The 25,108-nt window shown below is 43.4% G+C and overlaps 1 protein-coding gene across 1 annotated transcript in view; it reads right to left on the bottom strand.

The window, feature by feature from the left end:
• Ush2a (usherin) overlaps nucleotides 1-25,108 on the bottom strand; it is a 666,448-nt gene that overhangs the window by 272,101 nt on the left and 369,239 nt on the right. The window contains exon 37 of the mRNA NM_001302219.1: nucleotides 3,386-3,565. Within this exon, the coding sequence (NP_001289148.1) occupies nucleotides 3,386-3,565 (180 nt within the window). The remainder of the gene's footprint in view (nucleotides 1-3,385; nucleotides 3,566-25,108) is intronic.

The raw sequence follows: 25,108 nt of genomic DNA, 5'->3' as shown, positions 1-25,108 counted from the left end.
TGAACTTCTTTAGCTATTCTGGTTAGACTGCCTGATGGCAAATCATCTACAACAATCTTCTGGTCTTAACCCCCTACAGTTCTGGGGTGACAGACATTGAAAGCTACAGGGACTAGTCTGTGTGCTGGGGTTCTGAATTCAGCCCTTCATGAGGCATAATAAGCAGGTTCCCATGAGCCGTCTCCTCAGCCCCTTGTTAAGCTGACCTGACCAACTTATTCATGCTCTCACCAATTATTCATCACACACCTACCTCGTGCCAAGTCTGATTTAGGCACCGAAGATAAAAATGAACAGGGCCCAGTCCCTGCTATGTAGGGTCTTATCGGCAACCTGCGATGGTCAAATTAAACAGATGACTTCAATACACGTGAGTGTATTCTGTGCTGTGGACTGAATCTCAGACTAGGTCGGCAAGAGATAGCATACTGATGAACTGATGAAATAGGTGAATTTATTCATGTAGGCATGTGTGCTCTGTGGTATGTAGTGTGTGGGCTGTGTGGGCTGTGTGTGTGCATGTGAGTGTGTATGTGTGTGTGTGTGCTGTGTGGTATGTGGTGTCTGTGGTGTGTGGGTTGTGTGTGTGCATGAGAGTGTGTGTGTGTGGTGTGTGGTGCATGTGCTGTATGTATATGGTGTATGATGTGTGCAGTGTGTGGTATGTGTATGTATGTGGTATGTGGTGTCTGTGGTGTGTGTATGTGGGTATGTGTGGTGTGTGTGTATGTGTGTGTGCATGTGTGTGTGTGGTGCATGGGTGTATGTCTATGTGTCTGTGATATGTGTGTGTATGTGGTGTTTGTGTAGTGTGTGCATGGTATATGTGTGTGTATGTTTGTGTGTGTGTGTATATGTCTGATGTGTATGGTGTGTGGTGTGTTTTGTGTTTGGTATGTGGTGTATGTGTATGTGTATATGTGGGTGAGTGTGTGTGTGTGTGCATGTGAGTGTGTGGTATGTGTATATATATGTGTGGCATGTGCATGTGGGGTGTGTATTTATGTGTGTATATGCATATGTGATATGTGTGTATGTATGCTTTGAAAGTGTTTCTGTACCCAAGGGCTTCTGTGGAAACAAGAAGAGAACATTGGCATCTTGCTACAACCTTCTCCCCTTTAGTTCCCTGAGTTGGAACCGTTTTCTGAGCTTTGATCTCACTCTGTAGTACTAGGGTGAGAGGTCGGTTAGACAGAAGTATCTACTGTCTCCCGTTCGACATCCCAGGCACTGAGGTTTTCAGCATGCGGTCACGCCCAGCTTTTACACAGGAGCTGACTATTCAAACACAGTTCTGCACTAAGCACTCTCACGTGCTGAGTCACTCTTCCAGCCCTGCCCACCAGGTAGTATTTAATAGGAAACATTATGTAAAGGAAAACCAGTGGCATTTCCCTTCCTTTCACCTGCTGAGCCATCCCCCTCCCCAGGTAATATTTGAGGGCAAACACTAGGTAAAGGAAAAACCATCCGCTTCCCTCCCAACCCCCAAACTTTCTATAATGGCGCCTTTCATGTATCTGAAAAGAAACCATAGCTAAGGCTACTTTGTTTCAAACCTCACATTTTCCAGCAAAGAAAGACCCTGGAAACTCAGTATCACCACAGGGTGGACCTGGGAGAGGAAAGCAAAGGCGGGGGTGGCTGGACTAGGCAAACACAACGAAAGCGAGGAGTACACAGTAGCACCTCTGCCAGTTGGCTCCCTCCTGCCTGCTGCTTCATTTACTGCCCATTTCGGTATGAAGCTGGGCTCTCTGGAAGGCATGCAAGACTTCTTTAATAACTCTCGGCACTAATTTAATTCTACTTAAACACACATATTCTACCAAATGCCACATGCTTTTCAGCGTGATTTTTTATGTGTAAATCACGATAATCTGTTTTCAGCTCATTAAGTAAAAGGAAGCATGAACTAAAACCTATTTAATCAATGAGGTGTCACCTTTAAACTGCCACAAGGTCATAAAAGAGATCATTTCAAAGCAGTGAGTTTCCTAATTGTGATCAGCAACAATCTAACAACGACGGGAGAAAGGAAGTCCTGGTGGCGGCACAGACATGGCCAATGCTCTGTCTCCAAAGATGCTGCTTCCTCTTTGGGTGAAGGGTCACCTTCCACATCCGTCCTCTGGGTACTTACTTTCAGTGGTTACACTGATCCCAGTTGCCCTAAACCAGTGAAGAGCCTCAGTTCCCAGTGGGCCTCAGCTCTGCCCCACCCCTCATAAAGCAATGATGTATTAGTTCTCCTATTTCAGTTACATTGATCCTTGCGTTAACAGACACACCTTCGTGTGAGTACTGCACGAGCAGCAAGCCTGTGCTGTTTTAACTGAGTTGTCATCACATACAGACAAGAACTTACCGGACCACACAGGCCTAACTACGCCACGGACCATGGATAGAATCAGTGCCTTTGTGAATTCAAACTACGTTGCCATAAACCGAGAATGATCTAAGTCAGAACACATGCTGTAAAAGGAACACACAGCTGACCAAGCTTCTTCCGCGCCAGGAAGTTGGCTGCAGGGCAGACGAGATCTCCTTGGTCATTCTCCCGCTGCATTTTCTGAAAGTCCACATTCCCCAGCCTCAGTTGGATGTCTCGCTACTTTGAACCTGCTTTCTGTTCAGGATCTATGAATACCGAACCGAGGGGGGAGATTTCGTTTTAGCCCTCAGACCTCACAGGTAGTCAGGGCGTGGGATGGAGCTGACTGCACATCTAAGATCAATAAGTATGGCTGTTCCAAACTGCGCCAATTTTGGATAAAAATATTTAAAATAAACCTACTCAGAATGCATTGGATTTCAGATAGGAAGGGGGTAGAGTAAATGCTGGGATGAAGTGTTTATGTTGTGTGTGAATGAGAGTCTGACTGTAATAGCCACTCCATGCCCCTTACAAGAAGACCTATATTTTTAAACTGACATTGTCAATATGTTCTAAAAGGAGTTGTACCTTTCTGCAATTCTCCAATAGTAAGTACTGATGCTCCTGTCTCCTTCCTCATATGCTGTCAACATTGAGAAGGTTTAACAAAATCTCGCAAGTTGAAGAAATGAGCAAACAAATAAAAATAAACAAAAAACAGAAAAAATTCCTAATGTTTCTAAGATATGGGCATCAGAGATAACCTGTGTATAAAGACACACACACACACACACACACACACACACACACACACACACACAGTAAAAAAAAAGACACATTAAAGTAATCAAAGAATATCAATAAGGAGTTTCCACAAAAGAAAACATCCTAAACATGAAAAACTACAGTCGAGCCTCTCCATTCTAAAATGGAGTTCACTTGCTACTCAGTTCTTGGGCCTCTTCTAGTTAAATTCAGAAAGCCAACAAAAGATTTCACACTCACCGCCAGGAGGCATTTCAACAGAGACGCGGTCACTGAGCACGCTCCCTTGGCTATTGGAAGCATTCACTTGTACAGTGTAATTCGAGCAAGGAACCAGTCTGTCCACCAGCACCCAGAGCCGGTCTCCTTTGCTGCTGTGCACGGTTTTTGTGCTGCTGAGAAGGGTGTAGTTGTCTCCTGCTGATTGAAGAGAAAATTGCACTTAACGGGTTATCTTCTGCAATTGCCTGAGTATTTTTCCAGGTTGGTTTCATGTTTCATGAGATGGCCACATATAAAACATTTATAAAGATATGTTCTCACAGGTATTAGCAAACGTGCAAAGGAAAGAATGCCTGCTGACCATTGGAGAGGCCCAGGGCTGGAACTCGTGCTTAGCTTCTTTAGTAATGTTTCTTCTCCCACGATACCTGATGTTTCTGAGCATCTAGCTTTTATCCGTGAGCTGGATTCTCACACAGTACCACCATGAAAGTCAGCTGAGATCTTTCTTTCCTGCACCCAGCATAAAATATCTGCTCAAAACCACCTGTTATGTGGTATTCTTGGCCTTCTGAGCATAATGTGTATAATAGCACACAGCAAAGAAGCATTCTCTGTGTGCGGCTCATCAAAGTATGTAGTCTGGTTAACTGCCTGTGAACAAATCTACCCAGCTCTCTCACTACCGTAAAAACACACGACAGATTGCTGCTGCTGTTTTGCTGTAATCCACACAATTCACACCCACAAGACAAGTGTAATCCACACAATTCACACCCACAAGAGAAATATAATCCATACAATTCACACCTGCAAGACAAGTGTAATCCACACAATTCACACCCGCAAGACAAATGAAATACATACAATTCACACCCAAAAGACAAGTGTAGTCTGTACAATTCATACCCATAAAACAAGTATAATCTATGCAGTTCACACCACAATACAAATGAAATCCATATAATTCACACCACAAGACAAATAAAATTCATACAATTCACATCCAGAAGACAAGTGTAATTCAGACAATTCGCACCCAAAAGACAAATATAATCCATATAATTCACACCCACAAGACAAGTGTAGTCCATACAATTCATACCCATAAAACAAGTGTAATCTATGCAGTTCACACCACAAGACAAATGAAATCCATATAATTCACACCACAATACAAATAAAATTCATACAATTCACATCCAGAAGACAAGTGTAATTCAGACAATTCACACCCACAGGGGAAATATAATCCATATAATTCACACCCACAAGAGAAATATAATCCATACAATTCACACCCACAGAGGAAATATAATCCATACAATTCACACCCACAAGAGGAGTGCTGAACACTGGCATGTGCTTAAGATGTATGCACCTGGCATCCAGTCTCCTGAGTGACTATTAACTATGTGCTAATCATCAAAATCTACTGCTGTTCAATTAAGATCTAATGTTGTTCAATTGTGACCAACACAAATCTCATGTCGTTTTATTTTTCTATCAGATAATATTCCAAATTCTAAGACTAACAGGAGTCTGAGATCTGGTTAGGGTGTGGCCATTTCACGAAACATTGGGGGGGACAGGTAAGATTAAACACACACAAAATTATCCTTAAAGTTATTTATAAATATTTGCAATAATTTTCAGGTGAAGGAAGTAGCTGAAATTTTTACTGTGACAATATATGCACAGTTAGGTGTCTTTTTTGGCCACAAGAAATCCTGACTCCACACAATAATTTGTCATTTTGGTCTTGAAATTGGTACAACCAAAGGCACGGCTATTCCAGAGAGAATAATATTGTCTATGCACTAGAACACTGGGGAGTGTAGGTGCTATTTATTTTCAATAAAGAAGTATTCTAAGTTTATGGAGAGATGCCAAGTCCCAGGTGGCAATAGGAGCTCTATTCTGCAGTATATGCCATGCCGTGACGACAGAGTTTTAAGTTTTAGGGGCTTCACTCCAAGTGAGTGTCATTCTGATTGTGCCCTTTGAACCCTCTGTGCTTCTCTGTGGCTTCGTAGTCTGATTGAAGACCGCTGAGTGCCAACTGTATGCACCGAGACTTCGGTGCCCACAAGAGGACTCTTCAAAAGCATAAAGTGTGGGCCCTGTACCGGAAAGGTCTGTTAACAGAGCATGCAGGTCCTGTCTGGTCGCTGTCCCGGGACAGTGACATGGCCAGCTTTAGGCCCCAGGGTGCCAAGCTCTCTGGAAGCAATTTTACTAATGGCTAAAACGAAGGCTGCTGTTGTCACAAGCTCAGCTGTAAAATTCCAGAAAGGTCACCTTGTCCTACTGAGACCCAGACAGATGCCCATCTGGCAAAGAAGTTGTATAATTTGCACATCATGTGAAAGGCTGAGAACGGCAAACACTGACACAATTCTACAATTATGCCACAAGAGCATAATTTTACCTATTTCTAACCAGGTGTGAACACGAGAGTCAGCATCTATGCTCAAAACACCAGAGAAAAAGTGTCCTCCTTGTGTTGGGTTTGTTTATTTGTGTTGGAAGCATTTTTTTTTTTTTGAGATGTAAAAGAGACCCTGTCAGGAGCTCTGAAAATGGCATGGCAGAGAGAAATATATTAAGTGCCACTTTCCTCTAAGTTTGCCATATAACAACATTAATACACGGCAATTATACAATTAGTTGTAACGTTAGTTTCTAGCTATAGAACAATGATTACTGAGCAATTATAAGAAGTATATAATTACTCAATAATTATGAGAAGGAAGCAATTATATAACCATTTTGCTCAGCTCAAAAAAAAAATCTGCACACGTGTATCTTCAGGAGCGGTGCAGACGAGTGAGTGTGATCTTCCCTCGTGCCTCCACTGGGGCATGGCTCAGCTCAGAAAACCCAGGGTGAAGGCCAGGATTTCCACTCTTCACGAAGCTCAAAAATCCTCCATTCAAAACCCTGTGTGGATCGACATATTAAAGTACCTTCCTCATCCCGCCACCCACGCTCTCCTTTCTCCTTCACCTTGATGACTCTGGACTCCCAGATAAAGGCGCACTTTGTCAAACTACACAGCTCTGGGTTGCGCCTCTGGACTGAGCTGTGTTTTAGCATTCTCCTGTGCTCGTACATGGGTTCCTCTGGGCCGGACGGTCTCAAGACCGGAGCCGCTGAACCCTGAGGTGATAAGCGGTTCATCACAGTCCTCCCTTCCTGTTGGCTCTGCCTCGGCCCGTGCTCTGTGGGAGTAATTGTGGCTGAGTGGGTAAGTTTCTGGGCTGGGAACCAGAGTTCGCCACACTCTGAATCCCAGTCATGACGATGTTTAGCAGAGCCTCTCCGATCCACACTGCTGTAACTTAACAGGAAGCACTGGACTGCAGGACTGTCGGGAGAGCCAAACTCTTTCCTGAATGGGCTGTTTTTAGCTGTAATCCAGGGTTCATTCACACTGGAGTTACTTAGAGCTGTTTCATAAATACGCACACGCTTGGGTTCCACTCAAACCTACTGAGTGAGGAGATCAGTACAGGAAGCGGAAATCACTGAATGATTCATCAATAGGGTGAGATCTGAGAACCACCAGCTGGATTAGGTACTGTAGCTATGCTAGTTTTAAAGATTTATTTGATTTGTATGACTGCATTACTTGTATGTATGCCTGTGTACATGTGTGTCTGATGCCCATAAAGGTCAGAAGAAGGCATTGGATCCTGGACCTGGAGTTGTAGGTAGTTGTGAACTACCAAATGGGTACTGGGAATTGAACCTAGGTCCCATATAAGAGCAGCCAGTGCTCTCAACTTCTGAGCCATTGCTCCGGCCCCAACAATTAGGGTAATCTTACAGTAATGATCACAGTTCATTTCCTCTGCTTCTAAAAGTAGCTGGACCACACGTGGTCTCCTAAGTAGAAAAGCTTTTGACTCTGGATGTAGGCTATAAAATGTTTATTCTGTTAGTAAATTAGCTATATAAAGAGTATAGTATATAAACATTTCACCCACACAGACACACACACACAGACACACACACAGAGAGAGAGAGAGAGAGAGAGAGATTATGTAAACAAGACCTATCTTTGAAGGCTACAAAATCTAACACAACTGTTGTATGAGAAATATTAATGTATGCACGAAAGAACTTCAAAGTGAGTTATCAGCTAGCACTGTGGTATCTATGACGACAGCGACTTCACAATTTCTGACTTAGTATTTTCTTCTCCTGTGTTTCTTCATTCATGGTGCAGGGACTGGAAACAGGTTTCTTATATCACAAGGAGGGAATAAAGTTTTATATGGATCTTAGAACTGACATCTTATTACTACTGTTGTATGTGTATGTATGTTCTTGGTGCTGTTATATGCATGTGTGTGCAAGGGGCAAGAGAAGTCACCAGTTTCCTTGCAGCTGGATTTGCAGGCAGTCCTGAGCTCCTCTAGGAGGGCACTGGAAACTGGATTCAGGTCCCCTGGAAGGGCAGTGAGCACTGTTGATCACTGACCCCCAGTCACATCATTAAAGAAAAAAAAAAGTGTGGCTAGTAACTGTCTGTAACTAGTTCCTAGGGATGTGACACCCTTTTCTAATCTCCTGGGTTAGGTGAAGGTACAGACACAGTATACAGATATACATAGAGGCAAAATATTTATATACATAAAAATGAAAATCAATCAATCTTTTAAGATAAATGGCTCTAGCTACTTCAGGATATTTCAAATTTTGAGGAATCCTTAGACATATTAGATCATCTAGTTCTGTCTTTCTATTTTATTTCAGAGGGGGGGAGTGAGGGAGAGAGAGAAAGAGAGAGAAAGAAGAGGAAGGAGGAGGAGGAGGAGGAGGAGGAGGAGGAGGAGGAGGAGGAGGAGGAGGAGACAGCTAAAATCTGTGTCACCAGGTTCAACAGCAGACCAACAGGTTCACCTGCTGCTCCTAGCATGAACCATTGATGTTTTCGAGGGAGAAAACTTCCATACTCTTATTTGTATAATAGCAGGATATTTTCTATGCAATTATTTTGTTAAGTGAGACCCAATGTAAGTGGGTATTTTTGCACGTCAGATTCAGGATGTAAAGATGGTTATTGTCCTGGGACACTGTCCTATGGGATTCTCTTGATTGAAATCACGTAAGTGGGTATCCTTTCTCGTTCTCGTAATGTTCATTGTCACAAAAATTTTAATGCACCATATATTCCATAATTTTTTCCTCTGTGCAGTGCCGCTCTGACCTTTTCAATATTCTATAATTTGACTGGCTGGCCATTTCTGTTCTCTTCTTTTTTACAGCCTTATTAACTTGTAGGAAGGAGGTGAGGCGAACCACCAATCAGAGTCCATAATATTACAAAGGTCAGCGTGGCTGTGCCGTGCCCTCACGCACAGATACTGCACCGTGAGCGGCAGACATTAACATCCTGATATCTTATTCATGTGACAAAGACTGTAACAAGAACAGAAAACGGCACAACATGAATCCGTTCTCCAGAAAGAGATGATAATGAGAAATGACAGCGGACAAACCAAACTGAATCTTGTTACGTCGTGGTGATTTCACGTGTCTCACCCAGGGCCCCTCTGTTCTATACCGGCCCTTGTCTGAATCCAGTTAGACCTTAACGTAGGAAAGGTGTTAACTAATTTTCCTATTTCCAGCTACAAAAGCTGTATATTTTGGCCTATTGAGCTCTCGGTTTTAGAGGTGGTGTGCTTCATCCATCCCAATCCCTTAGCGCTCTGCCAATACCCAAGAGAAAAGGCATGGAAGGCCATAGCACAGATCGTGCTGGCCAGGCTCGCCGGCCCGCACTGGGACAGGTGTGCAGGGAGCTAAGACACTCTAGACAGCCATTACTAGTATTTAAGCTTTTGGTGCTTCTTCATTTTTGAGACATTTTGAGATACTGTTTTGGATTATTGTACTCATCCAGTATATTTTCCAAGTCTCATAATTCTATAGGTCTTTGAGTAGAAGGGGGTCTCAAAGGTGCTGGGGGTTCACTCTGTAACTTATCTGTGGACTCGGCAACTGCTGACCCAGAAAGAAGCATGTGACCACACAAAACGTTTATGGAAAACTAAATACCTAGTCTGTTTTTCTCACCATGTCTCTCACCTCACGTCTCTCCTTTATCCTCTTCCCCTCTCTCTCTCCCTTTCTTTGACTAAGTTTCATTTATCCCAGCTGGTCTTGAGTTTGGGATGTCACTGACAGTGGCCTTGAACTTGTGACCCTTATGGCTGCACCTCCACACTGGTGGGATCACAGGCGTGTAGTAGCATGCCTAGTTTATTCAGTGTTGGAGAAAGAATCCAGAGCTTCATGCACGCTAGGCAAGTGCTTGGTGGACCAGTCTGCACCTTTAGCGCATAGGTTTTAATTTTTGAAATTATATTATAGTAATTAATAATTATTAATTATATACATCATTTCTCCCTCCCCTTTCCTCCCCTAAACCCAAACCATACCACATATGGCCCTCCCCATCTTTACCATGTAGTCACATTTGTCGGGACCTATAAACACAACATCTTCGTATTAAGAGTAGTATTTACTTTGGAGACAGAAAGAAATAATCAGAGTGATCCCTACTGTGTTTAAAGTTATGCACTGAACTTAAATTACTTGTGAGTCTGAAAGAGAACATTTATGAGCCAAGAAGTTTAGTATTGCACTCGGTCATGTAATACTTGTCTAGATATGAAACTTATTTTGTTTTGTTTCATTCCTTTTTTTTTTATTTATTCACTTTGCATCCCGCTCACCTCTCTCTTTCTTTTTGACTCGACATTTCAAAAGAAGAAGAAAGAAGTTGTCTGGGAGTCACATAGTCCTCTAAGGACAGTGTCCATTTCTTACTGCTACTGTGACGAGTCTATGTAATTTTAATTAGTCGCCATTAGGTGAAAGGTCTTCTTCTTTGATTGCTCTTTAAGTTGGTCACTCTGCAGTGCAGACACTGGCACTACAAGGAACAAACACACCCAGTATCTCATCAACACAACGGAGAAAGACACGTTTGGAGCAAGAACGGCAACAGTGTTCTGCTCCACGGTTCTGTTTTCCCAAGTGGACGTTATGTTAGTGACGTCAGGCGTGAGCTGAAGCCAATGCTTTGGACATTTTCTGTGGTGTGTGGTGCTGTGAACCCAAAACCACCCTCAAAGCACAACCTACTAAAAATGCATAGAGATTAAGAAAACGGGATCTGTTTTTGTCATCTATGCTCTGTAATCTGAAAAGTCAGCTTTCTGGACATACTTCGATAGATTTCTCTCCATTTTGGCACAGCAAATTCCAAATGAGCGAATGAAAGAGTGCTTTGGGCCAATGAGTTCCAGTCATAGAGAGTGGCTTCCAGCTTCCCCACTGAAGAGTGGGCATGCGCAGGGCTATTTTATCATCAGGAATGTTTCCTGGTAGAGTTCCTACACTGCCTTTCCACACACACCACAGGTGCCGAACCCTTTGCCCCACTGTGATCAATCGGAAAATCCTACTGCCATTATTGATCCCAGAGCACTGACCACCACCCAACTACAGTTTCACAACATGCTCAGAATTTAGACCTTACTGTGAGCGGTTATATGTGCTTGCGAAGCATCCTAAGTTTGAGACCAGCGACTGTCTGGGGAGGTAAGCATCAGGTGGGGATTGCATAGTTTTTCCCAAGGACTTCCAGCTGCTGTCCTTGAGGGTCATGCTGTTGGGGCTCCTGTGCTTCTTGTGACCTGTTGTCATGGACCAGGATTGCTACCAGCAGCAGCGCCAAGCTACCCATGCATAGTGTCTCACGCTATCTCTAAGCCTTGGCATACCTTATTGGCTCCTCAGCTGAAGATCTCAGAGGGACAATCCAAATGCTGCTGGGCCAGAAGCCACATTTCTAGGTTCTGAAGATGCCCTCTCAGCACAGGGTGGCTGAATTTGGACCTAGCAGGCTGCCGGGACTGAGGGTCTTGGTTTATTGCTAGCACTGGGCTAAAGGCTGCTGTCACTGGCTGCTTGTTAGTGAGGCTTTGATTCTTTGTCTCCCTGTGGAAATCTCCTCAGTATGGCTTGGTCTCCCTAATACAACTGGGTCTCCCTAGTATGGCTGGGTTTCCTTAGAAAGGTCTCCCCAGTATGGATGGGTCTCCCCCAGTATGGATGGGTCTCCTCCAGTACGGCCTCTTACCATGCCAGGGAGATCATCTCCCAGCAAGACATTTTCCAAACTTATTGAGTGAGCTCGCAGAGGTCATATTCCCACATCCTTTCTTAGGAAGGTTAGAAGCAAGTCACAGATTTTGACCACCATAAGAGGAAGGCTTTCCACAAAGCCATGAGCCCAGGAACTGGGAATTGCTGGTGCACCTTACAGACTGTACACACAGTTTCTAAATGTGCAGATGCAAATTGTCTTGCTGGAGAGAATTGGAAATCAGTCATGAAGTCTGGAAAGTATATAGGGAGAAGAGTGATGAATTCAGTATTGTCAAAAGTCACCCACATGGGAAGAAAACTGGAGGACGGAAATAACATTAGCAAAGCAGCTGAAGGCTCTGGTGGGACAGTTATGGGAAGGGGTTAGTCAGGTAAGGTGTCACATGCCTGTCATTCCAGTGTCTAGCTGGTTGAGGCAAAAGAACCATTGTGAGTTTGAGGCCAGCTTGGGTTATAAAGTGAGATACAGGGTGGCTGGGCTATCCAGAAAGACCCTATTGAAAAAAAGAAAGGAAGAAAAGGAGGGTTGGATAGGTGAGAAGAGAGAGGAGGGTGGAGAGAGGGAGGGAGGGAGAGAGGGTCACTCTGGCTCCTAACTGTGAAAGCAGATAAGATGAGGTTCCTTCCACACTGAACAACACAATTGCTCACTGCTCACAGAGCAGGCATAGAAACTAAGGAAAATCTCGAGAACACAATTAGCCTTGCCTTTCAGAAGAGAGAGCAGCCAAAGCATGTCAGAGGTGGGAAAGACGTCAGAGCTAGCTGTCCTCTGGGTCTTCAGATTGGCTGAAAACACAAGGGTCCAGGAATGGCTCATGTATGGGAGGTTACAGAGTGGAAGCATCCTCAGAACATTCACATCCTAGATGTGAACTAAATTCCACAGGGTTCTAACTCATCATTCTACAATCTCTACTTCCCTCTATCCTCCCAAGCCACAGATACACAAGGCTTTGAGAACATCCAAGGTTCATGTTGGTACAACACAAACTGAAAGCCAGAGAAGCCTGGGTTCCCAGCATCAGAGCCAACCACACAGTGATGAAAAGGAACCCAAAGGAAGAAAGAGTGGACTGGGTATTCATAGCACCAAAAAGGAACACAAAAAAAATATGAAACAACCATGTAGCTTGGGGTGGGATGGGGAGATATGAACCTTAAAAAGTTAAAGAAAGTATCATAGAGACACTCTGGAAATAGAAATAAAACAAACAAACAAGCCCTTATTAAGTATTTAGTAAACAACATAGTTGAAACGAGTTAGATGCTAAAAACCACAAGGACAGAGTGATGGAAGGTTTCGTTGCAAGCACCATCCACCAAGAGAAAGACTGAGACATGATAGCATGATTTTCAGTCAGCGGGACTCAAGTGGCCAAGAATATCATTGTGACCCAGGAGGAGTTTACTTTGCTTGATGGTTTGTGGTGACTGAAAGGCCAGGAGGGAAGGTCCAGGGCCTGTGGCCATTGCCTCATCAATCAGATGTTTCCACTCATGGAGTCCAAATCTTGATGGAGAGAATCAATGGTTAGGGTTGTTCTAGAAAGCTCTAAGATTGTTGAGGCTCCAGAAGCAGAGCTGTGATTCTCTGGGACCACCAAGTGGGTTCTGATCTCACGGGGGCTGCTCTAGTATCTGTTGTCTTGCAGACAACTGGAGTGCATACAACCGGAGACCATACAACTGGAGAGCATACAACCTGAGTGCATACAACCTGAGTGCATACAACCTGAGTGCATATAACCTGAGTGCATACAACCGGAGAGCATACAACCTGAGTGCATACAACCGGAGAGCATACAACCTGAGTGCATACAACCAGAGTGCATACAACCGGAGTGCATACAACCTGAGTGAGTGCATACAACCTGAGTGCATACAACCTGAGTACATACAACCAGAGAGCATACAACCTGAGTGCATACAACCGGAGAGCATACAACCTGAGTGAGTTCATACAACCGGAGTGAGTGCATACAACCTGAGTGCATACAACCAGAGTGAGTGCATACAACCGGAGTGAGTGCATACAACCTGAGTGCATACAACCTGAGTGCATACAACCTGAGTGCATACAACCGGAGAGCATACAACCTGAGTGCATACAACCAGAGTGCATAAAACCTGAGTGAGTGCATACAACCTGAGTGAATACAACCTGAGTGCATACAACCGGAGTGAGTGCATACAACCTGAGTGCATACAACCGGAGTGAGTGCATACAACCTGAGTGCATACAACCGGAGTGAGTGCGTATAACTGGAGTGAGTGCATACAACCTGAGTGAGTGCATACAACCCTACCTTCTGTCCAACTTGCCCAGACACTAAATTTCCTGTTATAGTACTTCCTGTTCACAGACTGAATGTTTTCCTGTTTCCTGTTAACACACCACCGGTGACCTAAAGGTCAAGGAAGAAGTTTGCCATTTGTTAGCATGTGTTATTTAGCAGGGGGATTTTCCCCTTTTTCTACATCAAATAAATTATAATAGCAATCATTCACTTCTGGAAAACAAAGTAAGGGAGAGATCAAAGGCCTAAGGATAGTACAGATCTCTTCAGATAAGAAAATAAAAAGGCCATGCTACCCTAGAGTAGTCACCACAAGTGGGAAGTGCAGAGTTGCTCTCGCCTTTGGATTGAAGAAAAGCAAAGGAGGAAACAAAATCCTGCCTTGTTATAAGTATTTTTAAGGGAGCTATTAAGTGCTTTAACTAACCTAGGCAAGAAGCTGGCTTAGAATGAACCTGTAGCCACGATGGCCACTGTAATACGGTACCAAGAGTATATAAAGGTCATAAGATATAAATCTGTTTGTAAAGCAAAGAGAGTCTGCTATATAAATGTTGGCCTCTCGAGCAGCAACTTAATCAATTTTGTTCTGCAATTTAAAGTTGGGCTCTGTTTCTCTGTTCAGTTCTGCAGACGGTGTCTTCGTAGCCTGGGTAATTACAGAGGGGAAAGCAGCAGCTCGAATCCCTTCGGAGATGTTTAACTTCCCTTAGCTGTTTTCTCATTGTTAACCCAGAGAAGTTGGTGCAGTACGGTTCTAAAACAAGTGTATAAAGATACACAACGCCTCTGCTCCTGGACAGGCTCCTGCGCTTGCCTCACAGAGCCGTAAGAAGGCAGCTTGCTTCTACGAATGACTAGGCTCATGTTAAAAAGAACGGTTATTTTTAAAACTCGACCTCTCTTGAAGAAAACTATTGAGAGATAGCAGTTTAATGAGGCAGCGAGATGTTCAGAGGCTGCCTCTTTCCGTCTCTACTCATGTGGGGGCTTCCTTTGCTGGTATACAGGGATGATTATGATGATGCCAACAATTATCTGCTTTTTAAACACATCCATAACTCACAGATGCCAATAAGAATATGCAATTCTCCGGGGAGATGATCAGAAAGGAAATGACTGAAAAGCAGACCCGGGGAATCTCTAATCCATAGTCAAATATCTAGATTGATTGTGTCACTTGCACCTGTATTGATTTCAATTGGAGTTGCTCACCCAGGGGAAAAATAAAAATGTGGAATAAAACTGATTTATGAGAACAAAATAAATCCTTTTGTGAGCAGTAATGAATTGGTACTATTTAACCCTTTCAATCACCAACTGAAAAAGTCTATTTATTTTTTTCAAGAATGCTGAGCTAGCCAAAAGAAGTCGCATTAAGGTTCTACAAGCCACCACACTTGGCCACCACGCCAGGGAAGGCATGCCACTCCAAACTTGATGGAGGGCAGGGGTTGACATATGGCATACCTTTAGGTTGCCTGGGCCAGCTTCAACATGTCATCATGCTGATGGACTGGCAGGCCACCGCATTAGCGGATCGGTCAGTAAGAGTTTGTTGTGCTTATTTACGTGATTTACAAGGCAGTTGAGATAGGAGAGTGAAAGTCGGCAGTATGTGGCACCAAACGCATCCAAGGTTTTAAAATTTAATGCAGATGTTCATTGGTTTACTTAAAACTTGGTAGGTGGCAGGTAGATTGAGGGCTTCCCCATGGATAAATAGGGTATTTGGGAGAGGTAGTACTCGGCATGACTTGGAGCAAGTATTTGACTTAGAGAATACCACTGTATCCTGGGAATTAAAAAGGATTTGGTTTGGAGAAAAACCCAATACAGTTGTTAATTTTGTCCCTTGAAAGTGTCAATCAACTATGCATTCAATCAGGAAAAAAAAAAACTAACTAAAAACCTGTCCCCTGTGTTCCTTAATATCTAGGAGATAAAACATGGCCTACTGTGTGATTGACTTTTATCTTTTACTTTTGCCCCTGAGCCACACTCAGTACTTGCTCTGAGATCTGCCTACACATTCTCACTCAGAGTAAGGCTGAAGCATTTCCCTAGACTTACAGGCACTGTTCAGCACTTTGCATTTAAAGGGCTTTTCTCATGGGAACCAGTTACTGGGGAGAGTGAGAGGGAGACTTTAAGGGATCCACTTAATCACAAGAAGATAATGAAGAGGAATTTTGAGTGGTTCTAAAACACTCCTACCACAATGAGCAATGGTCTTTGGCTCCTAAGTTCTTGGGTTTTAAGGTCTCAGAGCTAAAATCGGCCAGTATGTTTGTTAATAAAATGTTACTGATTTTCTTCTTCTCTCTTCTCTTCTCTTCTCTTCTCTTCTCTTCTCTTCTCTTCTCTTCTCTTCTCTTCTCTTCTCTTCTCTTCTCTTCTCTCCTCTCCTCTCCTCTCCTCTCCTCTCCTCTCCTCTCCTCTCCTCCCTCCCCTCCCCTCTCCTCTCCTCCCCTCTCTTCTCCTCTCTCCTCTCTCCCCTCCCCCCTCCCCTCCAGCCACCTTCCCATCCCCTTCCCATTCCCTTCCCTCCCCTCCCCTCCCCTCTCCTCCTCTCCCATCTCCTCTCCTCCCCTCTCCTCCCCTCCCCTCTCCTCTCCTCCCCTCTCTTCTCCTCTCTCCTCTCTCCCCTCCCCCTCCCCTCCAGCCACCTTCCCATCCCCTTCCCATTCCCTTCCCTCCCCTTCCCTTCCCTCCCCTCCCCTCTCCTCTCCTCTTCTCCTCTCTGTCCTCTCTTCCCCTCTCCTCTCTGTCCTCTCTTCCCCTCTCTCTCCTTCTCTGTCCTCTCTTCCCCTTTCTCTCCTCTCTCCTCTCTCCTCTGTCCTCTCCTTCCCTCCTCTTCTCTTCCCTTCCCCTCCTCTTCTCCCTCTCCTCTCCTCTCCTGTCCTCTCCTCTCCTCTTCTCCTTTCTGTCCTCTCTTCCTCTTTCTCTCCTCTGTCCTCTCTCCTCTGTCCTCTCCTTCCCTTCTCTTCTCTTCCCTTCCCTTCCCTTCCCTTCTCTTCTCCTCCCTTCCCCTCCTCTTCTCCCTCTCCTCTCCTCTTCTCTCCTCTCCTCTCCTCTCCTCTCCTCTCCTCTCCTCTTCTTTTCCATTCAGATAGTCCATTTTTACCACTGTGGAATGCCAAATTCAGCAATATATTACAGGTTAGTAGATAACTCAGTGGGTAAAGTTCTCACAAACACAAAGACCTGCATTTGATCCCCAAACCCATGTGAACAAATCCAGGCATGGGTGGCAAGATGAGTCAAAGGGTAAAGGCATGTATGTGCTTTCTGTCTCGAAGACTTGAGTTCACTCTCCACATGTAAACCGTGGTACACAGGCACTCATACAATACAATAAGAAAAGATAAAAATTAAAAAGCCAAAAATGGTGGCTCAAACCAAAGCTAGCAGATGCCTTAATAGGCAGCCAGAGAGACACTGTTCCTCAAAAGGCAAGTGTCTATCACTAGAGAATTGGTACCTGAGGTTCCCTTTGGATCCTAGATGTATATGCACATGTGTGTATCTGCACATATACATATGTCTGTGCACACATAAATGCATGCACATGAATGTGCACATGTGCTTGTGTGTGTCTGTGTGTGTGTGTGTCCATCCGTGCCCTCATGAAGCATATCAGAAACTAGGAAAAGAGGTTAAAATATCTACAGTCTGAAGATACACACATTGTTACCTTGTTAATATTTCATTGCCTTTTGTCCTGTACTCGTCATATCTGTTTGCTGCTGTTAAAGCTATTGGCACATTTGTAACTGATGCTTGCTGTTCTGCAGATGTGACACTGTATGTTATCTCAGCGATACCTATGCATTGGTACAACCTTAATCTTTCTATTGTTCATCATAATGCAAATCCATGGGCATTCAGGGACATTCTCTACCCTGTTGGTACTAGCCTCTGCTTTACCCCTACAGTGCCCCAACTTGATTTTTATGACATACAATACCGGGGGCACACATTTACAAATATTTTTATGTGTCCATCTGACTTTTTGCTTTGAAAACAATTAGGAGAGTAAAATTCTAGTGGTCTCAGTCTACACAAATAGATATGAACTGTAATCTTCTCATACTGGATTTATTTTAATAATCTAAAATTAATTACCATGAACAAATAGTTGAGCGGATTCTTTGTTTGGGGTATATGTAAATTGTATGGGTTATATCTGTGGTGACAGACTTGAGCGAGAGGTCCTTTTATTCAAATGGCTGTTCACTCTGTGTTTGGGTGGTATCCAGCGGGCGCCACATAATGGAGTCACCCAGCGTGCATTTGTAAAGCACATTTTCTGTCTTCAGAGAGGTGGAAAAGTGGTTAATCCAGAGATTGATAAACATGCAAGGACTCTGGTGACAAGAATGGCGTGCTTCTAAAACACCGCTGTGACACCAATGACTCTGTTAACGCTATAATAAAAATAAGTGAACGCAAAAAGTAAAATATGTGAAGAAAACTACAATGAGAAATACGACTTCTTTATGTAGAAAATTACAAAACTTTACTGGAAGATATAAAATACTTAAATGAATGGAATGATGATACATTCCAGCAGGTGAGACATATCTAAAGATGTTAATTCCTCAACAATAAATTTATTAGGGAGAGAAGCCATTAAACAAACCTGTGGTATTTTGTTCAAGTTAATCTGACGTGCGGTCAGGCGAATATGCATATGAGAACCGAAATCTTCAATTACAGCGCATAATGAGCTGCAGGGTGAGAGAGAACTTAACTTAAAGATGTGAAAGTGTTGAAAAGGTTTTAGCTGTTGGAACCAGCAAATTAATTGAGCACATGGGTGATCTGTCAGACGGATATAGGGAGAAAACAAACATCTCAGAAGCCAGAAGCAGTGTAGCTGTGAAGCCCAATCTCTTATGTACTTAGCCAAGTCCAGCAACACATATGCTCCCGCTCTAGATGGGGAATGTGTTTCACACAACAATCAGCAAATATTTAACTAGCCGAAATTATAGCACCATTTCAGACCTCATAAACATACAAAATTAAGTTGGGTAAAATACGTAATGTTAGGATGGCTATTAAGCCTCATCCATAATACTTAAGCTGCCTTGAATAGCTGCCAGATCAAGTTTTAAGGCCTCAAAAATAAAAAAGGAACCTAGAGCAACCTCTCATTTTATCTATCAAATCAGCTCAGTACCAGCTGGATGGCACATAAGCACATGGTCAGACAGCATCCGAATTGATGTGGCTTTTCCTGACAGCATCATGACAATGAACATCAACAAATTATCTAAAAATTCCTCAATATGTAATTTAGAAAAAAAATTTAAGAGCTGGAAGTCCTAAGGAAATATGCAGAAATACTCAAGAATTCAACCCCCAGCAATGGGTGTTGTTAATATGTTTTGGACTGTTTATACTAGTCATAGTGCATGTGTGCACACGTGTGTGCACGTGGGAGGATGTGATAAGACATTTCCACGGCCTCGTGTTAGGTACAAAGTCCAAGAAATGCTCACAGCAAATTTCAAATTTATCTGTCTGTCTGTCTGTCTGTCTGTCTATCTATGTACCTACCCTACCTACCTACCTACCCACCTACTTACCTACTTACATATATACATACACACACACATATATACCTATCTATGTCTATCTGTCAGTATGTATCTACCTATTTAGATATGTATGTATATATCTACATATGTATCTTGTATTTATGTATCTACATATCTATGTATATATGTAGCTATCTACATATCTACATGTATATATATGTATATACCCTCTATCTTCCTATGTCTCTATCTATATATATGTACTTATCTATCTAACTACCTATGTCTGTCTGTTTGTCTGTTTCTATCTATGTATCTATATATGTATCTTTGTATATATGTATCTATCTACTTACCTATGTCTGTCTATATATGTATATATACATATATATGTGTGTGTATCTATCTACTTATTTATGTCTGTTTATGTCTGTCTGACAGTTCGTATCTGTCATCTATCAATCGATCTATTATTTTGTTTATTAGCTCAACCCCATACTTTTATCCATCTTATAAACCTCACAGATGCATTCCTTCTTATTGGTTGGCCCTTAATCATCTGTCCAAGTTACTTTAAATGGCACTGGCCTGAAGAAGCTTCTTGACCCTCAAAGGTATTATGCAATACCTAGGTGATAAATGGTTTTGCCTTAACTACTCTCGAGTTTGTGATCTTGTACTTTTGAATGGTTGTTTGCCTAATTTTCATAATTCCTGTGACACCCAGAACCCCTGTCTACAGGGACTACACTTCCTTAGTTCCTGCTTCTCCGGCACTGTCATCACCTCTCTTGCTTCGTGGGATGAGCAGATGCCAGTGTGCTGTGTGGACAGATGAACAAATATTTGAATTTGACTCTCTGTTTTCAAATTTCTCTTCTTGGGTAAAAAAGTTCTTTCAATATCTCTCTAAAATTATATGACTGAGGAAATATGTGATCCTTTGGGCAAATGTTCACAAATTAAAAATGCAAACTTCTAAAAACTATTCAAAGTTGAGTTTTTAAAATCACTCCATGGGACGCTTTGATTTGGTATCACTAATAATTTAGCAAATGCGTACTCCCTAGGAACATGCAGTTGGGACACGTTTTCAAGTGGGTTGTCCTCAGTCTCAGGACTACACTCATGTGACTCTCGGTTCTCATGGGCCTGCAGAAGGAAGAGCAGCCCTTCACCATCCACACATGACTTCTCCTGAAGCCTAGCAAGAGAAATCTGGGAACGAGAGAAGAGATTCCCTGCCCTGGGATGAATGTGTCATAGGATAAAGGTACTAGGTAGAGATTTTCTCTTTCCCTGTGTAACTAATTCTCCAAAATCATTTGACAGGCAACCTTTAAGTGTGTCAGTTATTTACTGAAGAATGCCTCGTTACAAAATTCAGAGTATTAAACCTCATAAGAATACCTGCGTTCCTCAACTCTCTATGAGCAGACACCCATGTTGTTCTTTCATTCGACAGGTGCCGTGCCTGTGCCCTAGGAAAATAAGTGGACCCACTCCAGAGAGATGAATGGTGTGGTCAGCACAGGCTCAAACACATCTGCTTCTTGGCTGACTGACAGATGTGAAGACCCCCCCAAACAAGGTCTGAGGGTTGCTCGATGCTTAAAGTTTTTCTCGTTTGTAACAGGAAGAGGAGTTTTATTTCCCAACTGCGCCAAAGGCGTTCTGTTGGGTGTGCTGATTCATTTGAGTGTCTCTGGAAGGAGTTGGAATGAGCACGCTCCTCTAGGACGCCATGTCGAGCTCCAAGTGAGAACTTGACCCTGGCCTGCTCACCCTCTGGGGTATCTGTGGGCTGAGGTCTGTGACTCTGGGCGTGGTTCATGGTATCTATTTATAGAAACTGTCATCACTAGATTGTTGCCTCCATGGACACGATGGCTCGCTCTTTCATTATGTCGGGAAAACAGCCAATTAGGTATCAGACACAAATCCAATAAGCTGTGTATGAGGGTTGAGGGGAGATGGATTCTAAAACGAGTTTGATAAATTAATGCTTAACTCCATCCTTGTGGAAGGCTCTGTCCCAATAATATGATCCAATGGCCTTATTGGCCACGACGGGATGTAGAGTCAGAAATGACAATATGTGCTCTAAATATGCATTCTCTAGCCAAAAACTTAAAATGACATGGATCTTATTTTTCGCAAATAACATGCAATTATTTTTAAGCCAGACGAATGCGCCTTCAAGGATCCTTCATTTTCACACTTACATTTATTTCCAGAAAGGCATCAAAAAAGCTGCAATAGCTGCAACCTTTCCCTTTCTTCCTCTTTTGTTTTCGGATGAGCTCTTGTTTCCCAGATTAACAGAAGCTATGTGACTACATTTATAATGTCTCCCGTGACGATATAGAAACATCTGAAATGGTGAAGGAGAAGTGTTCCGGCCTGTTGTCCTGCTGTCCCCAAGCTAATGGATCCCCTACCACAACTCTCCTTTACTTCCTTCTCTACCTCTGTAAGGAACCAGGCAGTCAAAACTGTCTCCCGTGAGAGAATATTCAGCTGCCCCTGCCACTTGTCAGCCCTTGATGGGAGGTTAGGTGAGGGACTATCGTGACTGTCCCATTCTCCTGAGAGTCAGGGGTCATACCTCAGACTTTTACTGTAAACCTGGGGTAAGGATATATACTATTGGGCCATACATTCTCAAACATAAGGTCCTGAAATCAGAGCAAACAGCCCTAAGGAACAGACTGACAAGCCAGGTCAATATTTGGCAGTAAAGGTAGCAGCGGGTTACCAGGCTGACAAAACACTTTCCTTTTCTCTTTTTCTTTTCCTCAGCTCCCTGTTCCTTCCACCCTGGAAAATTCACTCCCCAGCAACTCAGTTGAGCTCAGTCCGACTGCCCTCCCCTCCATCTCATTACAGGGGAAATGAATTCAAATCGCTTGAAAAAGAAGCAACCTCTTTTATCTTCCCACTGACACACAGCTACAAAGTTCTCCGACAGGGAGTCCAAAGAGTTAGTCCTGCTTGCCGCGAACAATTCCCCCACTGCAGTCCCTCCCTGGGGGCACCGTGTCAGATACACTGCATGGCTTGCCAGCACACATACACAGCTCCCTCTACAGGGAAAAACAGGCCCCAGGGACAATAAAACAAAGCAGTCCCTTTCTGAACTGCCCCCGCAGTCTCCTTGCAACTGGAAGAAGGGATTTCTAGGGATCGTTATTTTCTTTTACCTTCCCGAGAAAACAAACGCTCCTTCTGCTTTGTAATTTAAAAAAAAAAACAAAAACAAAAAACAAAAACAAAAAAAACAAAACAAAAACAAACAAAAAAAAACATGGTTTATTGGTGTGGGGAGAGAGGGAGAGTGGGCACGGGAAGGAGGAGATCCTGTGCAAAATCCCTGTCTCTCTCTAGGTAACCTTGACCCACGCTCTGCATTTTCTAAGTTCTTTTCATATTTGTTGAGCTCTGTAGCGTTTGACTAGTCACAGGCCCTCCCTGGTGACTGGCAACTCCTAGGCAGAGTAAGTCACCACTCACAGGGCAGGAGCCAGGAGCATTTGAAAGGGTGTGGACCACACAGGCACTGCTGTCTCCAGTAGCTGACTGGAGCCCAGGAGAGGAGAGAACAAACAGTTCCTTCATGTGCCCCTCCTTTGTCTTCTGCTGGAGGCAAATTCCATTAATATGAAAGGAAGCACCACCTTGCAGGGGCTCTGTAGGCTGAGAAAACCGTGTTCCTCACTACACATCAAATCACCCCAAACAGCCAGACCCTCCCACTCTTCAGTATTCCCCGTGCCATCCTGACTCCAGGGACACTCTTAACTGTGTGCACTTTGCAGCTTTGTACTTTGTTCCTTTTGTTTACAACCATTGGAGAAAGACTTGCAGGCAAATCATAAAAGACAAGAATGTTTAACCCTGTGAGAGGCCCTGTGGAAACTGGAATCTATACCAGGCTCTCCTTGTGGCCCTCTGGGCACCTATCCTACGGCTGTGTCACCTGTCCCATCTGAGTATGAAACGCTGTGTCAATTCCGAATTATTCTTCATTAGAAAACTGTGTTCTTACCAGGTTTCTACTTCATTCTCCGCAAAGAGAATGAACTATTGAAGAAAATTAAAAAAAAAAAAAGTCTTAGTTCATCAAAAAGGGGAAGAGTGGGAGTAGAAGCCATTCCAAAATATAATCATGTAGAGATAATGCCTTTTAAGTTACTGTCTTCTGTTTGTTTTTGTACGGTGGCTGTCAGTTCTTCTGAGCAAGGGAAACACACAGTTAATGCCAATTCCATCCTCACTCTTTCCTTCTCTTTCCCTGACATTTCCTGGTCTCAGACTGCTTCTTGCCTTTGTTCTTTGGAGAGACCCCTTCCTGTCAGAGGTGTCCCTGAGAGGGAAATGCCACAGAAAACTCATGTGTTCTACCTGTCCCTAGTCTGGAGTGGAACTTCCAGAAATCACAGAGCCGAGGTTACAGCAACGCCAGATTATCAGTCTGCCTTTACAGTAAAGACATTCCCTTGGAGATGTGAAAGACCACTCCCATTCGCCCGCTTTCTGTTTTCCCGGTAACACGCAGCCTCTTTCCGCAAATCCGTGTCTTTATTCTGCGCTACAACACCAAATAGGGGATTTGAAGAAAGGAGTATTTGAAGACGAATCGGGAGCTGCTGTGCACAAAGGACTTGGCAATTAGAACATCTCAGACACAAAACAATCTGCCAGGCCCTCAAGCACCGAAGATCACTTCCCAGGCCGTTCAAAGGAAAGATAATGAACAGCTAAACAATTCGCAGAAGACTCCACAATCACTGCTCCGGCAAAGAGCAGGATGTGTGGCTAAGGCACCCCATTGTCTACTAAAAATAGGCTTGCTCTGAGGACACACCGAAAGCTGGGTGGTAGCAGGAGAAAAAGCAATGTCCTGAAGGATTCAGAGCCTTTTCTTTTTCTCTTCAAGAAGTTCCCCTCTATTTCCCATCTTGGTAACTGGATAGTTTTATAATATTTGAGTTGAAAATTTTGGAATCTGCAGTAGTGATCACATCCACCAAAACTCTTGGCACGGGTTATTTTCACATATCTGGCTAAATAAATTGTCACTTACAATCTTGAAGCCAGTTTCATGAGAGCCAAGGTTCTGTTACTTGTTGTAATTTACTGCAGATTTTATTGAATTCACACATTCTCTTTATTTAAAAATAGTACAAATTAAATATGCATGAAGCTGTTATAAACCTGTTACCTAGAATGAAAATTGTTAACGAATACATATGAAGTAAACACTACAACAGCAGAAAATCGCAAACACTAGAGGCTTTTCCTACTGATCACGGTAAGTTCATGGCACATCTAAGTCAGGCGAGGGACTCACTCCTGAGAGCCTTTGAATAGCATCCTAACTGCAGACCAGTGAATGGTACCTGCTCACCTCAGGAAAATGGAACGGACGAGGCAAGGCAGGTATCGCTCCAAGAACCAAGTACCAAATCTTCCCGTAAATGGCGGGATGTGAGGTCTTCCATTTCCTAGTGCGGAAGAAGCGCTTTACTTAAGTTTGCGACTCTTATTGACTTGTGCTTCTATCACACTGTGTTTTCAGAATCTAGACCATCAAAACACGGGGACGTTAGCTTTGTCCCACACCTTCCCCTGACTAACTCTGTTCTGTTTGTCTTTCCAGCACCTACTGTTCTTGCCTCCTATGCTTGAGGACAGAT

This window comes from Rattus norvegicus, chromosome 13, assembly GCF_036323735.1.
Source record: "Rattus norvegicus strain BN/NHsdMcwi chromosome 13, GRCr8, whole genome shotgun sequence".
In the NCBI taxonomy this organism is placed as follows: Eukaryota; Metazoa; Chordata; class Mammalia; order Rodentia; family Muridae; genus Rattus; species Rattus norvegicus.
Note: the sequence above shows the minus strand (reverse complement) of the source record. Positions and strands in the feature narration are given on the sequence as shown.